Below are 16,396 nucleotides of genomic sequence, written 5' to 3'. Positions count from 1 at the left end.
TTACTTACAATACAATGACAGTGAGAGCCCGGAGGTGAAAGGTATTTATTATCAAGTAAAATAGTTGACACTCCCAACACTTTCCCTTCATGAAACCCAGACAAACTATCTGAAACAAGCACCATTGTAACATTCACTTTTTTGCAGGACATAAATGGTCAACAGGAAGGTTAATCAAATACATGGACCTCAGTTGGCACAGTCTAGTGTTAACTTGCTTTGCTAGCTTCAGTTGAGGGTTTCAGTTAGAAACAGATTTTTTTTCCCTCTCTGTAAAACTGACGGTTCAGTATGAGAGCCTCTTCTCAGCTGTGAGGAAATGCTATCACGAACCAGACAGTGTTTGCCTTGGACAAACTTCTGGAATCTTCCATCTGTTGTGCTGGCTAGATGGCTGATTGGATCAACCCTTGGTAATGCGGTCAGTTCCAGGTTTTTAATGTCAACAGATGGGTCAAGTACAGCTCAGATACAAATAGGTAGTCTCTGCTATACCTTTAATGAAACATCTCCATTGGCAAGTGAAAGCTGACTGGACATACTCGCCCATACGGTTCTTCGACGGGTCCAGAGCTGTAGTAGAATCTGGAGAGATGTGTGCATGAGAGGAATTGGGTGTCAGTCAGTGAAAGGGTCTGTCTGCTCATGCATCTTTTAGACTAGAGAGATGGCAGCTAGCTTTTAAACCCAGTCAAAGGGAGGAGAAACTGCTTTGAATTATTTACATGGGCCATTTAATAAGAACAAAGCGTAAATCCAGTCCGAAGTCTTCTCAGAGCATCTCTTGGTTACTACACACACACACCTCTTTCCTGTTCCTCTGTGGTCAGAAGTCCCAGTCATCCACATCCATGTGGCTCAGGCCAGACTCCAGGCTGGCCAGTACAGAGGCAATGTCCTGAGGCTGGGTACTCTCAAAGCCCGTGATGGGCGTTATGGGCCGGAACAGCTCAGGCAGAGCCTCCGATGGCCGACGCTTGATCTAGGGAAGAATGGAAAGAAATCTCATGGGGATTCTAATAATCAAGTGTGTGACTGAATGAAACCATTATGACTTAAATGTTTTACATTGATGTTGAGGGGGGAGGAACTAGATCCTACTGACCTGTTTGAAGAAGGAATGACCAATGAGAGCACTGGCTGAGGGTCTGAGGGGGGGAATAAACAATTAAATGAGCTAAAATTCATAAGACAATCAATGTGAGGACCAGCAGCCTAGCTTGGCGTGGCTCACCTCTTCTCTGGGTCCCTCTGGAGACACAGCTCCACAAAGGCATGGAAGTGGGGAGAAAAGGTACGACTGTAGGGGTGGCTCCCCGAGGAGGAGGGCTCTCCATTAGAGTGGTGGGCCCCTCCGGTGCTGGGGCCTTCACAGATCCCAGAGTCAGCCCCAGAGCGGGAGGGCTTCATGGACAGCTCCTCTGGGGGGATGGTGGTGGTGTCCAACAGACAGGGGACTGTCCCGTTCAGCTTCTCCAGCAACATCTAAAGACAGAGGACCACGAAGAGGACAGGGGGGAGGAAGAGGAATGGAGAGAGAAGTCAATTGAGGAGCAGAATATATATCTTTCAGAATAAAGATCGGGTGAGGGGTTGATCTGGCCACTAGTCACCTGTGTGGCTGGCATGTCTTTGAAGGGCACATGTCCATTGGCTAGCTCACAGGCTGTGATGCCAAGACTGTAGATGTCTGACCGGAAGTCGTATCCCTGCAGATTCTGACACACACCAGGGTTGACCGATAAACAAATGAAGGTATTATAGTTTAAAAGCAAGGAATTGTATGTTAGCCAGGTGTGGTATGGAGTTACCTGCTGCAACACCTCTGGGCTGAGCCAGGGAAGCACCTTGATGCTGTACTGGGGGAAGTCATGGACCACTCTGGCCCGCTGGCCGTGACTGATCAGACTGATGATGCTCCTCAGACCAGACATACACACCTGACCGTCTACCGAGATCAACACATGGCTGGCCTTCACGCTCCTAAACACACAAAATTAGACGCCATGTCACAATCCTGCATGAAAAGTCCTGGGCCTGTGTGAACTTTGTACTTACCGGTGTACATAGCCCATGTGGTGGATGTAGTCCAGGGCTTTGAGCATGCCCAGTAGGATGTAGGCGATGGCCAGCTCATTCATCCCATCAGTGAAGTGGCTGCTGATCAGGTCTCTGGCCGACCCTAGGACATGTTAGACACTACATTAGTCAGAGAGAGAGCAGAGGACTGAATAGGTGGAAACAAATTACCTTAGTGTGGGAATGGTAACTAGAGTTCTCCGGTCTACATTTAGCTTTTGACTATATTTGACTAGGACCAGAATGGTGTAGTGTTACAGTCAGTGCTCTCCTGTCTGACTCCTCACCATAGGCCATGAAGGGAGAGATGACCCACAGCTCGTTCTCTGCTATGAAGATGCTCCTGTAGGGCAGGATGCTGGAGTGGTGGAACAGCTTAGATACATGGAGCTCAGCCTGAGAGAGACAGAGATTAGACTGGGTTAGGTTTAATGGACAGAGAGGGAGATTAGATTACATAACAGGTGATGTCATAAAGCAAGGGATGAATGCATTCAGAGGGGAGGAGTGAAAGAGGGATATAAAGACAATGATGATTTGACTGAGGTCTGTCTGCCTTGCAAAGGGAAATGTGACAGATGGATGGTGACAGGTCCAGACCTGCAGGTGGTTGACCATTTCATTGGTGCAGGACTCCAAGTCAATCCGACGGATTGCTACGTGTTCCCCTGTGGGTCTGTATCTGGCAAGGTTAACGGTCATCAAGTCCTCCAGGCCTCGACCTAGCACAGCAAAACACACCAAATTAGACTAGAGACAGGAGCACAAACAATGTATTCAACAACAAACACACAAGCGCCTTGGCAGCCAAGTCACTGGGGTTGGAAGCCTGAGACTGACTGACCTATGATGGTCAGGAGCTCATAGGCGCTGCTGTCGGGGAGGAAGCTTCCCATGGTGCCCCGCCGTGGGACTGAGGTCAGGCTCTCGTGGCTGTCTTCATGGGCCTGGGGAGAGAGGCGGCAGCAGGGAAGGAGTTAGCGTTGGAAATGATAGCCTAAATTGGCCCTTAGTGTTGGGCATTACTTGTGGCATTGTGAGAGTGGCCTGCAAAGGCTTGGTCAGACGTGACTGTTGATCCTAAATCATATACAGTCAGACTACAGAACAGAGTGTGTACGAGCCGTACTTGTGGAACCTGAGTGGAGAACATCTAACTTCAGGTTAGAATTCTGTTGGCGGCAAATTATAAGCAAGAAGCTACATCAATTATGAATCATGCCTTCTCTAAACCTCATCACACCATAGTGCTTGAAATATTAACGCTTATGGTAAGATACATGCTGAGTGGGTACCCGGAAATAATAATGAGTGTGTTCAGAGAGGAAGAGGCGAAGCAAGAGGTTGCACTCTCACCAAAATGTGTCCAAAATAGGCCTAATGTGTTTCAATGGGCTTATTTTGGACTTAAACTTGTTTCCTGCCTTCCCGCCTTTGGAACAATGACTCCCATTGTTTGGCGGAGACGTGGGCATCTCGTGTATCATCTCAAAAGACAAAATAGGGATCCAACAACAGTCTTAAAAGATGCTCAGAAAAAATAACTTTTCACTGTCAAAATGTTTGACTGGAAAAAAATATGTATGCAGGGCTCTATGCTAAAAAATGTTTTACATGGAGCACGTGCTCCTAAGTTAAAATGTAGAGGATCATAGAAATGTAGGGGCACAATGAAAAAAAAAATGAGGTATTAATGACAAGAATTGACAATTTCAAACAACAATAAAAAAATCCCCAAAGGGGTACTGGTGCTCCCGAATTAAAGTTCCAGGTAACAGTAAAATATTTTGATGCATATGCGACCAAAATGGTACCACTGTAGTCGGAAGTCGGAAGTTTACATACACTTAGGTTGCAGTCATTTAAACTTGTTTTTCAACCACTCCACAAATGTCTTGTTAACAAACTATAGTTTTGGCAAAAAAGTTATGACATCTACTTTGTGCACGACACAAGTCATTTTTCCAACAATTGTTTACAGACAGATTATTTCACTGTATTACAATTCCAGTGGGTCAGAAGTTTACATACACTAAGTTGACTGTGCCTTTAAACAGCTTGGAAAATTCCAGAAAATGTCATGGCTTTAGAAGCTTCTGATAGGCTAATTGACATCATTTGAGTCAATTGGAGGTGTACCTCTGGATGTATTTCAAGGCCTACCTTCAAATTCTGTGCCTCTTTGCTTGACATGGGAAAATCAAAAGAAATCAGCGAAGACCTCAGGAAAAAAATTGTAGACCTCCACAAGTCTGGTTCCTCCTTGGGAGCAATTTCCAAACGCCTGAAGGTACCATGTTCATCTGTACAAACAATAGTACGCAAGTATAAACACCATGGGACTACGCAGCCATCATACCGCTCAGGAAGGAGACGCGTTCTGTCTCCTCACGATGAACGTACTTTGGTGCAAAAAGTTCTAATCAATCCCAGAACAACAGCAAAGGACCTTGTGAAGATGCTGGAGGAAACAGGTACAAAAGTATCTATATCCACAGTAAAAAGAGTCCTTTATTGACAACCTGAAAGGCTGCTCAGCATGGAAGAAGCCAGTGCTCCAAAACCGCCATAAAAAAGCCAGACTATGGTTTGCAACTGCACATGGGGACAAAGATTGTACTTTTTGGAGAAATGTCCTCTGGTCTGATGAACCAAAAATAGAACTGTTTGGCCATAATGACCATCATTATGTTTGAAGGCAAAAGGGGAGGCTTGCAAGCCGAAGAACACCATCCCAACTGTGAAGCACGGGGGTGGCAGCATCATGTTGTGGGGGTGCTTTGCTGCAGGAGGGACTGGCGCACTTCACAAAATAGATGGCATCATGAGGTAGGAAAATTATGTGGATATATTGAAGACATCAGTCAGGAAGTTAAAGCTTGGTCGCAAATGGGTCTTCCAAATGGACAATGACCACAAGCATACTTCCAAAGTTGTGGAAAAATAGCTTAAGGACAACAAAGTCAAGGTATTGGAGTGGCCATCACAAAGCCCTGACCTCAATCCTATAGAACATTTGTGGGCAGAACTGAAAAAGTGTGTATGAACAAGGAGGCCTTCAAACCTGACTCAGTTACACCAGCTCTGTCAGGAGGAATGGGCCAAAATTCACCCAACTTATTGTGGGAAGCTTGTGGAAGACTACCCAAAACATTGACCCAAGTTAAACAATTTAAAGGCAATGCTACCAAATACTAACTGAGTGTATGTAAACTTCTGATCCACTGGGAATGTGATGAAAGAAATAAAAGCTGAAATAAATCACTATTATTCTGACATTTCGCATTCTTAAAATAAAGTGGTGATCCTAACTGACCTAAGACAGGGAATTTTTACTAGGATTAAATGTCAGGAATTGTGAAAAACTGAGTATGAATGTATTTGGCTAAGGTGCATGCGAACTTCTGGCTTCAAATGTTTTAGGTTATTAATAAAAAGAAATATGCAGTAACAGCTTAATAACCATTTCTCTACCAATTTCCAGCCAGCATTGCAAGGTAGATGCCCATCACGTTAAATCACTCAGACGGGGTTGCCATGTGTTGCCAAAAATGGAACTCTATCCATTCCATTCAACTCCAGTTCACAACCATTGGTGGATCCAGAGATTTCCACAACAGTGACACATTAGACATGAACAAATGACCAGTTGCTAATACCCTCCCACCCCCCACCTACATGCCCTCTGCTTTCTAGTATGGGAGAAGTACAGTGAACACAGGCAACAGACTTAAACTACTTCACAAACATGAAACAGGCTTGGTCAAAATTAGTGAGGACTTTCAGTGAACAACAGAAACCATAAATCAAATGGTAACACCATGTTAAGACCACGCTGAGGTTCCTAAGGGCCCATTAAGGCTGGCTTTACAGGGAGATTATATGTCAGCTGAGACCAAACAGCCGTAAAAGACAAGTGCAGGTCAATTAAGCCAGGTAATTACGGATGACCCATCATTGCCCACTCTAAAAGACAAACTGTGGTCAACTTTCTGAATCAGGAAGGACTGTTGTGATCTCTGGAGCAACCGATGGAGCCATCAGGTAACACGTAGTATTAATGGGGTGATCCATCTGTCCACTTATACTGATCGCATATTTTTTTCATCAGACTTGACAACCTCAGTTGCTGTCTCCTCCAACCCAACCATGTCTCACGAAGAGAACATCACTACTGTGAACTCCACCAATCTCCCAACTCCCCCAATAGGAAACCCTGGTGGGTGAAGATGGGCCTCAAAATACAAAGCACAGCATTGTGAATCAGATGCCCATGCACAAAAGCACACAGGGCTTGTGAATTCATTCACTTTGGCTCCACCCTCACACACAGGCAAATGGAACGATCGAGAGTAGTGACTGGAGTACCACACTTACTTTCCTGTGAGAGCTTCCCTGAGCTTGCTCTGTGGTAGAGAAACCACATCAATGACAAACACACACACAAGAGAAGGATCTGTGTTTAGAGCAGCTCAGGAACCATTAGGTACACTGTAAGTGTAAATTATAGCATGTGGTGTTTGTTGCAGGAGTCAGATCAATGCTGCTAGCTGGCTCCCATAACAAGGAGGATTCAGTTTAAGCCAATTAGATACCTCTGATACATCTGTTAAATCAGTGAGGAATCTGAGGATTCAGTCTAGCAAGATTGAGTGATTATGCATTACCATGGGAACAGGAAGCAGCCAAAACCAAACTTGAAATTAAGCATATGAACGAACACAGAACAATTATGCAATGTGAGCTGAGCACACAGAAATATGAAGATAATGCAAAGCTTGATAGTGATGCCACCCCCCCAGCTATTCAGCTATTTCCTGTCCCCCAGCTATTCAGCTATTTCCTGTCCTCATGTTAGTGTCTAAGACCCATATACTGTAGAAACATCTCTTTGAACCTGCCTCATCCCCACCACACTTGTTACCCTTAAAATATGATTTCCTTAATAAATATTTGACCTAGGTATCATGTCAACTTCATATATACTACAAAGACCGATGGCGCAACATAATATTAATCTGACATGCAGTATTCTGAGGCTGCACATTTACTGCATTGATCAAGTCTGCCAGACAAGGAGACATCACACTGGAACAAACTCTCTTCATGGCACATACAGTGAGACATCTGACATCTGCAGAACATTGAAGGAAGCAGTAGCTCTTATGTGTCCTGAATCTATGTGGGAGACAGAGGTATCCAGCCACATATTGCCAAAGAACCAATGCTGATTGGATTCCTGTAGGTTTAAATTGTATTATGCCAATTGTTTGTTAGAGTGTGTTGCTTTTTAAAAACTGTGCAATGCAATATATTGTTTTGAAAGCAAAGCTGCACTTAGGATATAGCTAGCAGGTTCTGTATGAGGGTTGGGCAACTTCATAGCTGATGATAGGTCTTGTGTGTAAGCAGCAGTTGATTGGGGAAGCTGCATGACCTTACCTCCAAAAAACTCAAAATCCCTCAGGCTCTCCACACTCAATTTCTCTGAGACCCAACGCTGGGATTGAGAGAGGGAGAAAGAGACAGATAGGGCAGATACCACAGGTCAATCACTTCTCCAATAACTGATCATTGCTGTGACACTGACTGGTAAGGATTCAGCACAAGTATTTGATACATTTTCTAGACTGAGCTCTAACGTCATCAGGCAGGGAAGCGCTGACAAGAGTTCACTCACCAGAAAAGACATGGATCTGTCGATTGTGGCAGCTAGAACCGCTGAAACCCCATCCAGAAAAATACCTCAAAAATAAATACTAAACACAGTAACAGAGGAAAGGAAACACGTTAACGTTACTTCGTTACGAACAAGACATGTAGCTAACTATAACCCACCTATTGCCTATAGAATAATGTAAGTTGTAATGTTTGAAAACCATTCCACAAATAATATAGATAGGCCCAAAAACATTTTATTATCAGGACTACTAGCTAACGTTAGCTAGCTACAGTAACATATAGCTATGTAAAAATAATAACTAACGTTAGCGTGGCTAGCTTACGCTCTCTTTTTCATTACATTAAACAACACAGATTCGGTAGCTATATAAACCACGATAGCTAGTAACCTACCTGGATGTTAACTTGAAGAAATAGCTAGCTAGTATTTGGTGAAGTGAGTTTGTTAGCTCAAATTTTCAACAAACAACTATTATCGAAAAGGGGCGGAAACTAATGTCACATGTTTGCGTTGATTGGTTCGTTGTTGTGAGAAGCAATCCGTCGCGCGTAATCTACGTCTACACACGGTAATGACGCAAAACACTTTCGAGTCGCGCTGTGAGATTTGGCAGTGGTAAACATATCTTTCTTGGTGGTGAAAACAGGTAAATAAACAGTACATTAATCCATGAGGTTAGTTTATAGTGTATAACGTACACCAGATTTAACTGCTTTTGCAAATATCCTTTGACAAACCATATTTGCTCAGTCAATCATTTGTCACACACCCACTTCTTCGTCGTGCTGCTGCGGCCCTAGAGAAGAGTAGCATGCTAACGTTAGCTAGTTTAATTTAGCCAATTAATGAGATCCAAACGTTAGCTAGACACAGATTAATGCAATATTTTATGTTCAATTTGCCAGAAGCCACAGATAATCTTTGACATCCCCCAGACAGTGATTTACGAGATGATAAGCATTTAGCAGACGTTTGTGGGTGACACACAAGGCCTGCGATGAATGGACTGGAATGCAACAGCAATGTACAACAGTCAAATACCAAATGTGATGTTTTTTATTTTCCCCTTACTTCTGTAGGACAGCTATGAACTGGAGCAAGGGTGGCCCAAGTGGTAAGCGAGGGTTCGGTTTTGGAGGATTTTCCCTTGGTGGTGGTGGTGGTGGAGGAGGAAAGAAAGAAGAACTTCACGTGCCTCAGAAATCCCACACGTCCTTCGGAGGCGCAGGGACAGCTGGAGGTTATGGCAAGAACCAGCAACTCCCTGCCTTCTACAAGATAGGAACAAAAAGAGCAAATTTTGATGAAGAGAATGCGTGAGTATAGACTAAACTTTCCTTTAGGGTTGGGTTTGGTGTGCTTCGTATGCTGTATGATCAACTAGTTATGCAGGATGTATTACATTGATTTCAATGACATTTGACTGGTGACAACTTTCCTAACCCATTTCCAGATATTTTGAAGATGATGAAGAGGAGTCAAGCAGCACAGATTTGCCATATATCCCAGCTGAGAACTCCCCCACACGGCAACAATTCCGTTCTGGAGGGGGCTCAGACAGTGAGGATGATCCTCTGGATGCCTTCATGGCCCAAGTGGAGGTGAGTCAAGGATTCCCCTCTTAGACCTGGATCGTGTTGGAATATACACACTTTCTCCGTAGTTTGTCTGTTTAAAATTTGGGGTTATTGTCACAGAGCTTTTGGGAAATATTGCAGAGGGTTTATTGTTCACCCTCTTGTCTGCTCTAGGACCAAGCAGCTAAAGACATGAAGAAACTGGAGGAAAAAGAGAAGGAAAAGAAGGTTGAAAAGTAAGATCCCTTCAATTTCTACCCTTTAAGCTTAGGTCATTCAAAATTACTTTGCTAATAATAGTTTTGCTTATATTATTGACAAAGGCCCTATTCAAGGCCACCAGGCAAGCAGGTGTAGTACATTCTTCCCATGCACCTGTGTATTGATTTGCACATATTTCCATGGTAATTAGTCCAGTGTCAAAATTATTAATCTATTCTCATCCCAAAACTCTAGCGTGTTATTAAGATACTGTAGATATAAAGTTCCCACTTCAACTGCAATCATTCACCGCTGTGGAGCAGAGATATGTCTAATTTGAAATAATCTGTTTTGCCATTCAATTACCTTCAATTTCCCCAGTTGGTCCATACTGTAGGTAACTAATCAAGCCTGCCTTGCATGGCGACTTTGTAGGGAGGGGATAAGCGTGACATTAGACAGGTTGTGGGGAATCATGGGTGAACAAACGAGTCGCAGGGAAGTTTTTTTTTCTCCGCTTGTTTTTACAGGGGTATACGTGATGACATTGAAGAGGAAGATGAACAAGTAAGTGATCCATCCAACGTTCCTAATTTACTACTGATCAGAGAGCCTCCAGACCCCCAACCTCCCCTCCTGACCCATCTATGGCCAAGTCTCACCACCTACCACATCTCTCGCTCTTTTTTCTCTCTTTTACTCTATCGCTCTCTCACACTATGCTAACAAACCCAATTGCAGGTTGAATCCTTCGCCCTATCCTTCTTGGATATCTATATGCATACTTGTGGTGTCAATTATACATATTATTTTTTAATATACCCATGCCTAAACTAAGCATGTTGATTAATAGTTTATCATCTCTTTTCAAATATGCCATACTGTAATGAATGTTTACTATTAACTGTTGCTGTTCTTACTACTTTGAAGGGGGGTTATAAAATCTGACACTGATCAATTTCAGTCCGAATAATGCAAAGACTGGTTTAAACTGAGTGTTAAAACATAAAATGGCTTAGACTCCGACATTGATATGGGTGATCATCAGAGCATTTAGCCGTTGACTGTATTTGAATGTATATCCCCCGGTTATGAGAGTGGTAAGAGTGCCTGCATGAATGTGTGCTACATTAGGCGTTTAAGCTGACCCTGGTTGACTCATGCGGCTGTGCTCTGTGCAGGAAGCCTACTTCCGCTACATGGCAGAGAATCCCACAGCTGGGCTGACCGCAGAGGATGAGGATGAGAACATAGACTATGACAGTGATGGGAATCCCATTCCCCCCACCACTAAGAAGATCATCATGCCCCTGCCCCCGATGGACCACTCTGAGGTAACAGCTGCATACTGCACCTATCTGAGCCAAGAGGCAGGAAGTTATGTTATCTTGTCAATTGGAGTTTTTATTTTTATTTTAGTGTCTGAGGTCATACATTTATGTCATCCCCTTATAGATTGACTACCCACCTTTTGAGAGGAACTTCTACAACGAGCATGAGGAGCTTCTCAGCCTGACAGGCACCGAGGTGTTTGAGCTGAGACACAAACTCAACCTGCGGGTAAGTGTCCGGAGAAGGGCACGCACACATACAACCACATCTAAACCCAACCACACAATCCTAGCCAACATACCACTTACAGACAACTGTTGTATGATCCCATCGTCTCTTTAATCAAAAGCCTTGTCTATTTATTTTGCTTCATTGACTTTGGTAGGTGTCTGGTGCCGCCCCTCCTAAACTCTCCACCAGCTTCGCCCACTTTGGGTTTGACGAGCAGCTGATGCACATAATCCGCAAGTCGGAGTACACTCAGCCAACACCTATTCAGTGCCAGGTACCTAAGCAGCTTGTTTCCTAGGTCTTTCTTTTTGGTACTTTCATATTGCTTTAGTAGCAAATTGGCCTCACCTGTATTTTCTTCCCCATCTGTCCTGTAGGGAGTTCCCATTGCCCTGAGTGGGCGTGACATGATTGGCATTGCGAAAACTGGTAGTGGCAAGACTGCAGCCTTCATCTGGCCCATGCTAGTTCACATCATGGACCAGAAGGAACTGGAGACTGGAGAGGGGCCCATCGCAGTCATTGTGTGCCCCACCAGGGAGCTCTGTCAGCAGGTAAGACAGCCAGGGAGAGATGGGTCAGGAAGAAAACATTTCCATGACAAAAAGTTGATTGGGCCCCTGAAAATGATGGTTATGCTCCCTAGATCCATGCGGAGTGTAAGCGTTTTGGGAAAGCCTACTCCCTGCGCTCGGTGGCGGTGTATGGAGGAGGCAGCATGTGGGAACAGGCCAAGGCTCTTCAGGAGGGGGCAGAGATTGTTGTGTGCACCCCGGTAAGAGCTCTAGTTGACAATCACTGTGGTAGACTGTGTTTAGTCTTTATGTATTGGAGGAAAATAATCCCCTGAGGTCATTTCACTTATTGGGTTGTGTATGTTGTTCTTCACACAGGGTCGTCTGATTGACCATGTGAAAAAGAAGGCCACCTCTCTGCAGAGAGTGACATACCTGGTGTTTGATGAGGCAGATAGAATGTTTGATATGGGCTTTGGTAAGTTGGCTTTCCCTTCTTTCTTTTGTTCCCAATGACCACTAGACCCAGAATATTGTTCACTGAAGTTGGTTTGACACCTATTTATATCATATACTTTTGCAAACTTTTTTCAGAGTATCAAGTGAGATCCATTGCCAGCCATGTCCGACCTGATCGACAGAGTAAGTGTGTGCATGTACACTTGTTAGAGGCTTTAGACAAGACTTCCCCATCCTATGAACCTTAACTTGACTCCTGTCCTCACAGCTCTTCTGTTCAGCGCCACCTTCCGTAAGAAGATTGAGAGGCTGGCTAGAGATATCCTGGTGGACCCCATCCGCGTGGTGCAGGGAGACATCGGGGAGGTCAGACCCGTGGCTCTTCTAACACCCTCTGATTGCCACTTCTATCATTTATTTAAAGTTCTACATTGCCAGAGCAGTCAACCAGCTAGAGTCAGAACATTTTCTGGAGTTTAGTCATCTAATGCTCTTCAATCCTCCATCCTTCCTCCCCAGGCCAATGAGGATGTGACCCAGGTAGTGGAGATCATGCCCAGTGGGGTGGAGAAGTGGGGCTGGCTGACCCGCCGCCTGGTGGAGTTTACCTCCTCTGGCTCTGTACTTATCTTCGTCACCAAGAAGGCCAACTGTGAAGAGCTGGCCACCAACCTGACCCAGGAGGGCCACAGCCTGGGCCTGCTGCACGGAGACATGGACCAGAGTGAGAGGAACAAGGTCATCGCTGACTTTAAGAAGAAGAGTCTGCCCGTGCTGGTGGCCACCGACGTGGCAGGTGGGGTGGGGAATGAATGTGGCACAACGCTCCAATCATCAGAGATCTGTGTATGATTGCACAGACACTGACAATGATTTGATTGTTTTTGCCTGAATTCCAGTGCTCCTACATACTTGTCATTCTATCATTCACTTCTTCTTTGCCATTTCCTCCCTAGCCCGTGGTCTGGATATCCCTTCAATACGCACAGTAGTGAACTATGACGTGGCTCGGGACATCGACACACACACACACCGAATTGGCCGAACAGGTCGTGCTGGAGAAAAGGGTGTTGCCTACACCCTTCTCACCAGTAAAGACACATCATTTGCAGGAGACCTTGTGCGTAACCTGGAGGGAGCCAATCAAAGTGTCTCTAAGGAGCTAATGGACTTGGCAATGCAGGTAAGCCATTCTACATGTCCCTGACTGAGCATTGAGGACGGTTATGTAAAGGTTCATTTTATATGATGTCTTTACTGACCTCCTTTGATGTATTCCTCTCAGAATCCCTGGTTCAGGAAATCACGCTTCAAGGGCGGCAAAGGGAAGAAGCTAAACATTGGAGGAGGTGGTCTGGGCTACAGAGAGAGGCCAGGATTGGGAGCTGAAAGTTCTGTGAGTTGGCCATGTCTATTTGTAACATAAGTTGTGTTATTTGTAGTGTTTTATCTTGTTGGTAGATCAGTGGCATAATAGTGTAACTCTTGGTAATTGTTGACATTTTGTTGTTTCTCCAGGAGCGTAGTGGTGGTGCTGCCATGGGTAACTATGAGGGCTACAGCAAGCCTACCGGAGCCATGGGAGACCGCATGTCAGCAATGAAGTCAGCCTTCCAGGTAATTAAACTGTCACTCACTATCTATTCTGTTAGCTTAAAATTATCCCTTTTTCTAATTATTTCTGTACAACTAGAAGTCCCTCTTTAATCGTTGTCTATTTTTCAGTCTCAGTATAAGAACCACTTTGTGGCGGCGTCCGGCATGGTTCCTAAACTCACCACTAAGTCCAGTAGCTCTTCAGGCTGGACCAGCGCTGGAAGTCTGAGCTCCGTCCCCACCGGGGCCCCTGAGGGCCCAGATCGGCCCCGTGGGCCCCCCTCCTTAGCCATGGCCCCTCCAGCAGTCCTCGGCATGGGCACCAAGATGACAGGCTTCACCAGCGCTGGCTCCCTGAGCTCTGTGTCAGACAGCCAGGCCACTGCTCCTCAGGGGAATGCCGCCCCACCCTCACCCAGGGAAGGGCCCCGTGACAGACATGGTGATGACAGGAGTCGCCATGGAGATGGCCACTACCGTGACAGGAGAGACAGGAGCGAGCGGCACAGTGGCGGGGGAGAGCGGGACCGCTACGGGGAGCGGGACCGCCACGCAGACCGCGACAGATACGGGGACAAGGATCGCCATGGCAGCAGCGGGCGCCATGGCGATAGTCGTAATGGAGACGGAAGTAGAAGGGACAGAGAGCGAGACGATTGTAGAGGTGACAGGGAGAGTGGAGACAGAGCAGGGAGTGAAGGAAGGGGGGACAGAGCTGAGGGGAAAGGAGACAAAGAGGAAGACAGCTTTGCAGTCCCAGATCCACCAAAACGCAAAAAGAGTAGGTGGGACAACTAAAGCACAAAACACATCACCTGTAAAGCAACCAACCAACTGTTCTTAGATGAGCATGCCTAGTCTGTAGATGCACAGCTGGTCATTTCAGCTGAAACATGCACAGAATTTCAAGGGTTAATGTGTGAACCGACCCTACTGCGCGGTCTGAATACAAGGGGAAAGATATGCTATCCTGCATTGGTTGGGGATTCAGAAACATGGCTCCTGATTGTCAGCTTGTCTGAAGAAGTGTTGAGATTTAGGATAGAGTTCCACTCTACTGTGCACGGAGAAAGAAATCTACTGTAAATATACCATCCAGATAGTTTAAACCTCACCATAAGTGAGATGATCAATCTTTCTGGTCAATAGAAGGGAGCAGTGGAGCTGTTATGCAGTCCTGAAGCCACAGAAAACACCTGTGATTGAGATGTCTGTTGTATTCTTACGTCCACCCCCCTGTTGTTCTAGTTAAACTCTTAGCCCTGAGTAACCCAATAGCCCTATTGGACTAAATGTGAGTGTATATTATCAGCCCACGTTAATGACAGATCTCCTTTTTTTATTATAAGTGTACTACTTCCTGTGAATCCATGTGTGTTTGTGAACTTTGCAGCTTGTATTCACTTCTTAGTAAAGTGCCTCTCTGTCACTTAGGTGTTTTTTAATGCTTTTGAAAGTGGAGTGTATGTAAAATGTATTTGTTCATTTTTGTGTGAGGCTACGCTTGAGTTCATTCACAGGAGGATGTCAAGTATTTTTGATTAAAAAAAATGGCTTTGGCAGTTTATTTTGTTTGTCTATAGTCTCCTTTTCTGTTTGTAATTTGTCAATGGCAGTTCTATAAGTGTGCATTCTAAACGTATCTGCAGCTGACACAGCAGTTCTGAACTGTAATAAATATAAATTCACTTGGTCCCACATTTGTCACCACTACATTTTGACACCTGATATTGTAGAAGTGGTTATATGCTTGTGAAAAACGACTCAAGCGCCATTACATTCTGTTTCAAAAGCTTCCATTTTGGAAGCGGCTTCTGTCTTGAAAATGACTAGTCTTAGGCATGATAATACCCGTGAGATTCTCTGTTATATCTGTCATTTGCACACAAGCTGTGACATTGTGAGGATATAATTGGCAATTCCTTTTTGTATTTAACCCTTGATGCATTTTTGTTCCTCGGTGTACATGTAACTTCCATAGACAATAGGGTTAAGACTGAGTAGATACATGTGAAAAAACAGTGGTCTAATTTTTGTTAATAAAATCATGTGGTTTTTAGTCATGTCTTTTTGGGTGGTTTGTTGGGTACCTTTTGAGAAGGTATCCAGAGCCAGCCACAACTCTGGGTGTGTCTCTTTCCTCACACATATGGAGAATCTCAATTGCAATCTCCTTGTATCCGCTCTCCTTGCCACCTCCTCAAAACCCATTGGAGGAGAAATCCAGAGGTCCCTCCCCTCTGATCTTCTCTTCCAATGGGTTTTGAGGAAGAGGGAGGGTGTGAGGAGTATGCAATTGAGAAAAGGCCATGTTCTTCTGATTGACCATGTGAGAAAGAATGCCACCACCCGGAAGAGAGTGGTATTCCTAGTGTTTAGCTAGCAGATCCGGTTAGCAGATGCCGGTTTAACAGCAGTTGGCATCCAATATGTTGCCTTACCGCCCCAAACTGGACTATAGTATAAATCCATTATACTTTGTGATCCATTATACTTTGTGATAGAAAATACTGGATAAAAACACCCTTCCTACACCCTTCCTACACTCATTAAAAACCCACTAGTCCATTCCACTAAGTTGACCCTATCTGCTCCTACACCATGCCAACGGCCTGGGAGGACGGGACACCACCACTCAACACACACTGTAACTCTTATGAAGTCAAATCTCATACAACCAAATCCTTCTCTGCAGTTGCCACCAGAACATCTATTTTTTGTTA

At 44.8% G+C, this 16,396-nt stretch overlaps 2 protein-coding genes across 13 annotated transcripts; one reads left to right on the top strand and one right to left on the bottom strand.

Moving 5' to 3' along the window:
* Positions 1 to 31: 31 nt before the first annotated feature.
* LOC110486690 (STE20-related kinase adapter protein alpha) lies at positions 32 to 8,316 on the bottom strand. 12 transcript variants are annotated; one of them, XM_021558463.3, is made up of 14 exons: positions 8,155 to 8,293; positions 7,760 to 7,838; positions 7,522 to 7,579; positions 6,457 to 6,485; positions 2,924 to 3,026; positions 2,680 to 2,801; positions 2,367 to 2,475; positions 2,059 to 2,182; positions 1,812 to 1,983; positions 1,614 to 1,718; positions 1,235 to 1,485; positions 1,106 to 1,148; positions 806 to 982; positions 32 to 585 (listed from the first exon to the last, which is right to left on the bottom strand). In XM_021558463.3, the coding sequence occupies exons 2-13, from the start codon at positions 7,769 to 7,771 to the stop codon at positions 827 to 829; spliced, it is 1,284 nt and encodes a 427-aa protein (XP_021414138.1). In that variant the 5' UTR covers positions 7,772 to 7,838; positions 8,155 to 8,293; the 3' UTR covers positions 32 to 585; positions 806 to 826. The 12 variants fall into 12 exon arrangements, with proteins under 12 accessions (XP_021414138.1, XP_090053102.1, XP_090053106.1 ...); XM_090196976.1 differs by having other exon boundaries at positions 7,760 to 7,800; positions 8,155 to 8,291; XM_090196980.1 differs by lacking the exon at positions 6,457 to 6,485 and having other exon boundaries at positions 8,155 to 8,316.
* LOC110486688 (ATP-dependent RNA helicase DDX42) lies at positions 8,290 to 15,732 on the top strand. Its single transcript, XM_021558460.3, has 18 exons — positions 8,290 to 8,408; positions 8,842 to 9,078; positions 9,216 to 9,363; positions 9,514 to 9,575; positions 10,071 to 10,107; positions 10,722 to 10,874; positions 10,996 to 11,100; positions 11,258 to 11,377; positions 11,481 to 11,657; positions 11,750 to 11,878; positions 11,997 to 12,096; positions 12,213 to 12,260; positions 12,346 to 12,443; positions 12,597 to 12,873; positions 13,034 to 13,260; positions 13,363 to 13,473; positions 13,596 to 13,694; positions 13,803 to 15,732. Exons 2-18 carry the CDS (start codon positions 8,849 to 8,851, stop codon positions 14,469 to 14,471), a joined length of 2,790 nt encoding a protein of 929 aa, XP_021414135.3. The 5' UTR covers positions 8,290 to 8,408; positions 8,842 to 8,848; the 3' UTR covers positions 14,472 to 15,732.
* The last annotated feature ends 664 nt before the right edge of the window (positions 15,733 to 16,396 follow it).

Source organism: Oncorhynchus mykiss, chromosome 13 (assembly GCF_057628025.1).
Source record: "Oncorhynchus mykiss isolate SJ-2025 chromosome 13, ASM5762802v1, whole genome shotgun sequence".
In the NCBI taxonomy this organism is placed as follows: domain Eukaryota; kingdom Metazoa; phylum Chordata; class Actinopteri; order Salmoniformes; family Salmonidae; genus Oncorhynchus; species Oncorhynchus mykiss.
The sequence above is the reverse complement of the archived record's forward strand: the minus strand, read 5'-3'. Positions and strand labels throughout refer to the sequence as shown.

What these genes read in the sequence shown, in the direction of transcription:
- LOC110486690 (XM_021558462.3), bottom strand. An exon ending in GGATTTTGAGTTTTTTGGAG is followed by an intron (nt 6,486 to 7,521) that starts GTAAGGTCATGC and finishes TCTCTACCACAG; the next exon opens with AGCAAGCTCAGGGAAGCTCT. An exon ending in AAATGGTCAACCACCTGCAG is followed by an intron (nt 2,476 to 2,679) that starts GTCTGGACCTGT and finishes TGTCTCTCTCAG; the next exon opens with GCTGAGCTCCATGTATCTAA.
- LOC110486688 (XM_021558460.3), top strand. Translation starts at nt 8,849, where the DNA reads ATGAACTGGAGCAAGGGTGGCCCAAGTGGTAAGCGAGGGTTCGGTTTT. An exon ending in CCTTCATGGCCCAAGTGGAG is followed by an intron (nt 9,364 to 9,513) that starts GTGAGTCAAGGA and finishes TGTCTGCTCTAG; the next exon opens with GACCAAGCAGCTAAAGACAT. An exon ending in AATGTTTGATATGGGCTTTG is followed by an intron (nt 12,097 to 12,212) that starts GTAAGTTGGCTT and finishes AACTTTTTTCAG; the next exon opens with AGTATCAAGTGAGATCCATT.